Source organism: Falco naumanni, chromosome 13 (assembly GCF_017639655.2).
Source record: "Falco naumanni isolate bFalNau1 chromosome 13, bFalNau1.pat, whole genome shotgun sequence".
NCBI classification, from domain to species: domain Eukaryota; kingdom Metazoa; phylum Chordata; class Aves; order Falconiformes; family Falconidae; genus Falco; species Falco naumanni.
In genome coordinates this window covers 1,291,115-1,299,684 of record NC_054066.1, presented here as the reverse complement: position 1 = coordinate 1,299,684, position 8,570 = coordinate 1,291,115, and the positions used below count along the sequence as shown (strand labels likewise).

At 53.6% G+C, this 8,570-nt stretch overlaps 1 protein-coding gene across 1 annotated transcript; it reads right to left on the bottom strand.

The window, feature by feature from the left end:
- Nucleotides 1-320: 320 nt before the first annotated feature.
- On the bottom strand, nt 321-4,726 carry LOC121096902 (small ubiquitin-related modifier 3). The gene is made up of 4 exons (XM_040613530.1): nt 4,587-4,726; nt 4,120-4,248; nt 2,500-2,571; nt 321-1,809 (listed from the first exon to the last, which is right to left on the bottom strand). Exons 1-4 carry the CDS (start codon nt 4,605-4,607, stop codon nt 1,747-1,749), a joined length of 285 nt encoding a protein of 94 aa, XP_040469464.1. The 5' UTR covers nt 4,608-4,726; the 3' UTR covers nt 321-1,746.
- Nucleotides 4,727-8,570: the final 3,844 nt, after the last annotated feature.

Here is an 8,570-nt window from a genome sequence, read left to right as displayed (position 1 = left end):
GGCGGCCGCGATGGGGGCTGGGGGCGCTCCGCGGGCAGCGGGACGCGGCTGTCAGCGGCGGGCCCGCAGGGAACAGGCTGCGGACGCGGAGGGAGAAACCACAGCCGCTGCGCGGGGACAGGAGGGGAGAGAAAAGCGAGCGAGAGGCTGCGTTGTGCGGCAGAGCTCCCCCGGGGGCGGGGGCGCGCAGCGGATCCCCGCAGATCTGCGCCTGGCTGCGCGTTCCGGCGCCTCGAGGGTCCCCAAGGTGGGCACGAGGCACCGCTGGCAGGGGACGGTGAGGTCGGGGGAGCGGGCCGCATGGAGCGCGAGGGACGAGACAGAGTACCAAACTAGATTTACTGTATACAATAGTAAAGGACAACAAATAAATGTACAAATCGGTGAATAAACAATGTGATCTACGGGATGTCCCACCCCAGCCCACATACAAGAAAATTAAAAAGAAAACAGGGGCTTTTTCAGCAAGCAGGAGATGATCTAACATGGCCAAACAGGTCGGGTACATATCAAGAGGCAGGTAACGACCCCACGGTGCAGCAGCAAACCCGCTGAGGGACAACTGGGTAACTTTTGTCAGAATTCATCTGGAACAGACTCCATGCTTTGCGCAGAGCTCAAACCTCTCACGCAAAAGCATTTAAAATTCAGTAAATTTTGGGAGACAGCAGGGCAGATTATTATTTTTTGAACACGTGACACACACACACACCTCTCTCTCTTTCCTTGCTCACCAGGTTCTTGACAGCTCTTCCACACATACAGCTTGGTGACATTAAAAGGCGCTTTTTTTCCTCATTTATCAAGTTTATCTACCAAAAACAAGTATTACAAAGAAACCTGAGGCCACACGCTTCTAGTACCCACTAAGAAATAAAGAGACATACTAAAGGGAGCAGGAGGAAGGTGACAAGATTCTGCCCAGCACTCAGCAAATGGCTGAAGTTGCAGTGGCAGGTTTCTCTGCTTGTAAGCTTGTGCAACAAAAAGTACTGCTGCTCTATCACAAGCGTTAGATTTTGGACCAACTGCTCTGCCAACTGGTTCTGACAATAATTCATGACAAATCTCAGTTCTGCATTAAAAAAGTATATTTCGAATGACTTTATCATAATATGACAAAGCACATGTAAATCTGCAATATTTTAAACTCCAACTCTATACTAAGCATTGTATCTGCATGTACTAGCCTTGCGTCACAGGCTTAATGCTTCTGAAGTAACATTTGCAAGACATGCTAAAAACAAAATCAGCATCTCTTTTCCTTCTCCTAGGCATATCTTAACAGGAAACTTTTATGCTCACAATTGGCATGAAAATATACTGAATTATTTACATGATTGGAATTAAACAGAGGGGCAAGACCGACAAGAGCCAGGAATGAACACTCCATGCCCTAACACATGGACGAATATTTAGGCCACAGGTTTGAAGAAAGAAAAAAGAAGAAAAAAGATTAAAAAAAACCACAAAAACAGCAGAGAGACGAGTATTACTTAATCTGAACTGAAATCAAATTGGCCCAATTTAAGATATAGATTAATCCCTGCAGATGCTGTTTTGACTTGCACACGCAGTACGTCAAAGACAACAAGCAATTTTGGTAAACGTCCTCTAAAGTTTAGAAGAATCCTGTGTGATTGGCATGTTCATTTCTTTACTATTTAATAGCAAATCCAAGGACAGATGAGAAAGTGAGGTGTGATGAGGATCTTTAAACTCCTTTTCTCAAAAGGACGGCATGTCTTAACACACTCCACCTGTCTGCTGTTGGAACACATCAATAGTGTCTTCATCTTCCATCTCCAGCTGTTAAGAGTAATACGGAAAATACAAGACTTTAAATACACATGGTTGCAAATGCACTTAGCTCTCTACTCCTAACCAGTACCACTAATAGAGCAGTTAAGGCGCAATTTTAATTAATTCATGAAACACTTTCCATTGGTCACTCCAGAGCAGGTACTGCATCATTGCTCCGACCGAAGTATCACCAACACTGAAATGGGTCTCAGAGGCACGTTTGGCAGTGTCAGACCAAACTCCAGTTTAGTGTCTTCCACAACAAATCACCCAGTCAAGCGTCTCCTCTGTTCCTCGCCTTGGGCCTTGCCAGCCCCAGTGATCAATTCCCCACGTTCTCAGCACTGCCAGTGCTGACAACAGCTACAGCTTCAGTGCTGGCTCTGAACAGGCTGACACAGAGGTAGGACACAGCCAAAACTGCCAGCACTCACCAGGGGTCCTTTCCACACCAGCACTCATGCCAGCGCATTCAGCACCAATGGTCCTACGTGTTCCCACCCCCCTCACACCAAACAGTGAAAATATTCCAGGGAGGAGGAGGGGAAATAATAATCCCACCCTAGACAAGCTATTTGGAACATGCTAAACTTCCAGCAACTATTTCAGAATCATTTTGATTTCAAACCCCCTTTGATCTGCATGCAGACATCAAAATATCCGTATAGCAGTTTGCAGTAAAAGTATTTTTCATACCTGTGCAGGTGTGTCTGTTTCATTAATTGGTTGTCCATCAAATCTGAATCTAATCTGCCTCATCGACAAGCCCTGGAAGTTTAAAGTAATTGATGTGAGAAACCACACTTTTGTTTCTGAACCCAAACAAAAAACATTTACGGATTGACTGTCAGAACAAATATTAACAAAAGTAAAACTCAAAAGATTTAACCAGGCAGGAAACTTAGCCCATATATCTTGCTATAAACTGAGGAAGCGGAGTGGTTTGAGCAACATCCCGTAACAGCATGCTGCTGTCACAGCAAGGACTCTATATGAAACCACAGGAGCAGGTTTGGCACCTGGTTCTGATCCTACTCTGCAAGGCACAAATACAAAAAGTTGATTTACAAAGGTAACTTAAGAAGAGATCAATCAATACACCATACCATAAAGCCTCAGAGGACATGTCAGGAAGGATCAGCAATTGTTTCTCATGCAGTCAGAGAAGTAATGGCAGGTTAAGTTGACTCAAGGGAAAACATTTTTTAAAAAATCTGAAAAAAAACTACTTTTTTGTGTAAATAGCTATCCACGCTGACTATCCATAGTTCAGACACATTTTCACTCGTGCCAGGCATCTGCTCCTGGTCCTAGTTCTCCATCTTCTGATGAAAAAGGAACAATGAAGGAGACCGATGAAAAAAAAAGAACTTACAAGTCTCGACACAAGTTTTTACCTGCAAGGTTTATTAGAAAAATGCTAGGGTCTAGCGTTACTAAATTAATGTTGCCCTTAAATTAAAAGCTAAGGTGAATTAATGACTGAATCCTGTTTTGACAGCCTTTAATCACACGAGGCAGTCTTTATTCCCTGCCCCTGGGATTGAGGTCATTGCTCTGCCCTCTAAAACCCTTCAAAATCCTTATGCGGTTCACACCTCCAGTCATGCACCGAGCCACATGAACTCAAACACTCCCACCACCACTTAGAGACCCTTCGCATCAGTTCTCATTCCCAGGCTGAGAGGCATTAAGCAACATCAGGCATGGGACAGGGCAGAAGGTAAGCTTCAAGCAAAAAAAAGAAAGGATTCTGCACATAACGGGCAAACTGAAATGCTGGCAAACAAAATCCGAGTTGGCTTCCAAAAGCCATTCCCATCCCCACTCTCTGCTCTGTACCACCTGTGTGCCAGTGAAGAGGCACAGGCGGCTATGGGTTCAGGAGCTGGGCTGTGGGGATAAAACCCTCTCCTGTTCAGCCCAGGGTGGCACGGAGGAACGGCCCCCCGCACACAGTAGCCACCTGCAGAATACAGGAGGCCAAACTGCACAGCAGGCAACAGGAGACACATGAAAGGAGGAGAAAAAAAACCCCACCACTGTGAAAATCGTGGCACAGGAGAATCAGGTTTTGTGCCGTTTTCCAAACCAAAGACAAGTGCAGACGAAGTTGGTAAAGTTTCTAGAGGCGAGGGAACTGAGCGGTACGACACTGAAAATTCAGCGTGAATTGGTTTCGGAGGCAGGATCAGGCCCCGAGAGCTGGCGGCAGCACGGCCGTGGCGCTGAGGGGGCGCCCGGCGAGAAGGGGCCGCGCTACCGCACCGAGGAGCCGGAGGGCAGGGCCGGGCCCGGGAGCGGAGCCGTGCCTACCTGCCGCTCGCAGTACGCCTTCATCAGCTTGCTCAGCGGGGTGTGCCGCTTGATTTTGAACTGCACCACGGAGCCGTCCTGCCCCGCCACTTTCAGGTTGATGTGATCGTTCTCCGTTTTCACACCTTCCTGGAAAAAAAAAACAGGAGGAAGCGGAGGGGTCAACGCCCGGCAGGCCCGCCCTGGCCCGCGCCCCGCTCCCGGCCCCGCAGTCCGCCAGCCCCGAGCGGGCCGTGGGCCGCCAGTCGGTCCCCCCGGTGGTGCTGGGGCCTCGGCGGGGCGGCCGCCTTGCTCCCCGCGGCCCGGCCCACGCCGCCATCTTGGCCGCCTTACGCCGCCGGGCGGGGCGGGGCGGGGCGGGGCCGAGCCCACCGGCAACCCGGCCCCAGGGCCCGGCGGAGAGGCCTCTACCCCCGCTCCCCGGGCCCGGCCTCCGCCGGGGTTGCCCCGGCCCCGTCGCGCCTCACCTTGGGTTTCTCCTCCGACATGGCGGCGGAGCCGGGAGGGGCGGGGGGGAGGGGGGGGGGAGGGGGAAGGGGAGAAGGGCAAGGCGCGCGCACAGGAGCTGCCCGCGCCCTCGGCTCCCGCCTCGCCTCCCGCCGCCGGCCGCGAGAACGCGCACCTAGCCCCGCCTCCGCCCCGGCGCCCCGCGCGCCCATTGGCCACTCCGTCCACTCACGTGACAGGACCTCGGGGGGCGGGGGAAGACCGTGCGCGCGCGCCCCTCTCCGGGCGGCTTTAGAAAGTGCGTCACGGGGAACCGGAAGTGCAGCTGCAGGAGGAGCGCGGCCTGGGCCAGCCCGCTGCGCCGGGCCTTCCCCCCCGCCCCCGCCGGGCCTTCCCGCCCCGCTCCGGGCACCTCAGCCGTACAGCCCCTACGCACGCTGCCGCTAGGCCGCCAGTCGGGCCGGCCTGGGAGCCTCCAGCCACAGCCCGGCCTTGCAGGCCTGGTGCTCCAAGAATTGAGTGTTTTTCTCCTCTTTCTCAAAAGCTTCTGCTGCTGCATTGCCCCATACGATGATCAACGTATTGTAGGTGTTCTGCAGCTTCGCCCTGTTCCAGTACCGCCTGGATCAGCCCATGGCAGATGGCAGGGCTGTGCTTCCACCCTGGGTACAGCCGATTGCAGGTGTATTGGATGCCCCTCCAAGTGAAGGCAAACTGTGGCCTACCCTCTGCCACCAAAGCGATTGAGAAAAATGTCTTTGCCATATCAGTGGTGGCGTACCACTTGGCTGCCTTTGATTCCAGTTCCTATGGAAGTTCTAGCATCACTGGTACAGCAGCACTCAACGGCGACATGACATCATTCAAGCCATGGTAGCACACTGCTAGTCTCCATTCTCCATCAAGCTCCAACACTGGCCATATGGGCTATTAACAGTATGAGTGGGTCCTACTGGTCACTAACTCCTCAGCTCTCTAGTCAGCAAATCAGCTTGTGGGTGGGAATCAGGGAGCTGCGGTTGGTGTGGCATTGATGCTGGCACCCTGTTGTAGCAGCAACGGACACCTGTTCTTCGACTGTCGCTAACCCCACAACAGAGGGGTCTTCTGCAAGGCCAGGCAGAGTAGACAGCACCTTAATTTCTTCAGTTTCTGAGGCAGCTACACCGAAAGCCCGCCCATGCCCTTTTGGATCCTTGAAATACCTGTTCCTAAGAGAGTTTATGCCAAGGACACACGGAGCCAATGAGCCAGTCACAATGCAATGCTTTTGCCACTCATTCCCAGTGAAGCTTATTTCAGCCTCCAAAGCAGTTAGCTGTTGGGATTCCCTTGTGACTCCAGAAATACTCATGGGTTCTGCCCCTTCCTAGCTTAATAACAGAAAAGAACCACTGTGAACCAGGACCTACTAGAGCTTTATTTTCCTATGAATCTGATATGCCAGGCCATCGAATCCACACAGTTCAGTAAACCTGATTATCCTAGCCCCCAGGTGGCTGGAGGCACCTGGGTCCCCACATGCAGGTGGTAGGATTCCCCACTAGGATGGCAAGTGGTGTGAAGCTGCTGTAGAGCAGTTCTCCAAACTTATGTCTCCCGAAAATGGATTAGAATTCCTTTTCAGAGGATCCAGAGTAAAGTGCGCCCTATCACTCTAGCTGGTAAACTGTCCTTTGAAGACTGCAGCAGCAAACTTCTGAAAAAGCTGATGCGTGAGGGTTTTCCTGGGAGAGCTGCTGCTGGACACCCCCACCCTCCCTGGGCGTGCTCTCAGCTTTGAGTCTGGCCAGAAGACCCGCACTGACATGTGGTCAGCTGCCGCACGAGGGTATGGAGGCAAGATTTTCCTCTTCCCTTCCCTAAGGGCCTGCCACTGACTGCTGCTGGAGATGGCTTCTAGGCTGGACGGCTCACTGGCCTGGCGCAGCACGGCAGCTCTTGCTTTACTGATCCCTTCTCTTCCCGTAGGCCACGCAACACCTTCTGAAGACTGTTGCAGGGCAGATGAGCAAGGACGCTACGCAATATTTCCAAGAGCTCCTGAAGGCGATGTGTGATTAGACGCAACATGGGGCGTCAGCTGGGACTCAAAGCTCTTTCACTTGCAGTACCTCAGAGGAAATCCTCACCCTCCTTCCGGATGCCCCTTCCAGACAGGGGGAAGATTCTCTTGCTTTGGGAGACATAATCACGAGGACTGTGCTGGGGTGAGGTTCCCCTTCAATCACAGCAAGACTGCAGCAGCAGAAGTCACCTGTCACGGCAGTGTGGAGGCTCTTGGTAGTGCCACAGCACAGGCAGGTGCTCTCCTAGGGAACCTGTGTCCCCCCAAACCCTCCTGGAGGGAGAGGCTGCAAGTGGAGGTTAAAACTGCCACAGCCCCCACACGGCAGGGCCACAGGCTGTACCCTGCAGCACAGCTGGTGGGGCCGCCCTGCTGCTGGTTTCCCTGAAGAAGAGACTCCCAAAATGTGAGGCACATCCCAGCTGGGGCTGCTTCTCCCGCAGGCAGCTACCCTTGGGCAGGCGGCTGTGCCAGGGCTGCCTCCCCCAGCCCGGAGAGCCTCCCGGCGGGACCGCAACCCTCCGCAGCACGGGGGTGTGGGGGCCAGGAGAGGGGAGGAGGGTCTCCCTGAAACCTCCCTCTCAGCTGCTTTTGTCGCCCTGGCCTTCAGGAGAGCAGGCACTGGCCCCTTTGGGGATCTGCTGGCAAGAGTCCCAGGGCACTCCCCCTTCCCGCGATGCATCCCATCTCTGCAGGGATGAGCAAAGTGTCAGAGAAGAAGCCAGTAGTGGCCCCTCTCCCCCAGTGTCCACATTTGTCCCCCTCTGCCACTCCTTGAGCCTTTTTTTCTGGGAAGCTCCATCTTCTTTGCACCCTCCCTTCAGACAGTGATCTATATGGAGACGGTGCCCTGAGTCTTCTCTTCTGCAGGCTGAAGAGTCCCATGTCTCCCTGCCTGTTCTCACCAGAGATGCTACATTCCCTTCCCTACCTTGGTGCCCTTCACTGGGCTCTCTCCAGTCAGTATCTGTCCCTTGCCCTGGGGAAGCCCAGCACTGGACACAGGGCTCTGGGGGTGGCTTCACCAGGGCTGAGCAGAGGGGAAGAACCTCCTCCCTATGCCTGCAGGCACCGCTCCTCATGCAGCCCAGCACGCCAGTGGCCATGATGGTGGAAGGTCACCTCTCGCATGTCCATCCTCTCCTGCAGGCAGGAGGCCTGTGTGACAGCTCAGTCTTTACTGAGGGATTTTGTGTCCCTCAGGGTGTTGGCTCTTCATCCCACCTTTCCTGCCCTGTGTGGGGATCACCCAAGTGCCAGGTTTGTCTGGTTTTTTTGGGCAAGGCTGTCCCACAATCACAGGCCTCTGTATGTGCAACTGTCCCGTGGGTCAAAGCCAATCTCCCTGTTATATCCTGTCATGTCCCTTCTTTCCAAGCTCCCTTGTGCATCCTCCGAGTGCCCATCGTCCTCATCAGTGCACTCCACGGTGGGTGATACACACTGTTCCACCCTTCAGCTGTGCCATCCCCATTGCCACCTGTTCCAACCACCCAGAGCAGGGCAGCCTTCCCAGCACAACAGCCTTGCAAAGGAGCAATTAATCCTCACGAAGATCTTTCTAGATGCCAGGCTCAGCTGTCAGTTACAGTGTGGGCGTGTTTCTTCCCAGACCTGGGCAGGCATCTCAGCCACCCAAGGACCCTGCTTCACCTCTCTGCTGCGGGCCAGCCAAGCCAAAGGGATCACCAGCTTTGTAGCCACACAACACCCGCACACAGCAACCTCCGCAGGAATAATTAGAAAAATTAGCAAAGCTCCATCACAGGCTGTGCAAGGCAGCCCCCAGGCCAGGCATGCTGGAGCCCAGGATGCAAGCTAAGGATGCAGCACTGCTGCTGCCCAGCGATGGCCAGTGCCATGCCCTCTGCTTGTTCCCAGGGCACAGTTACACTCTGTCCAGGTAGGGATCCAGTTTTCCAGGTGGAGCAGGTCC

Coding starts and splice junctions, on each gene's coding strand:
- LOC121096902 (XM_040613530.1), bottom strand. CDS start 4,607: ATGTCGGAGGAGAAACCCAAG. Junction 4,249..4,586: donor TGTCGGAGGAGAAACCCAAG/GTGAGGCGCGAC, acceptor TTTTTTTTCCAG/GAAGGTGTGAAAACGGAGAA. Junction 1,810..2,499: donor AAACAGACACACCTGCACAG/GTATGAAAAATA, acceptor TACTCTTAACAG/CTGGAGATGGAAGATGAAGA.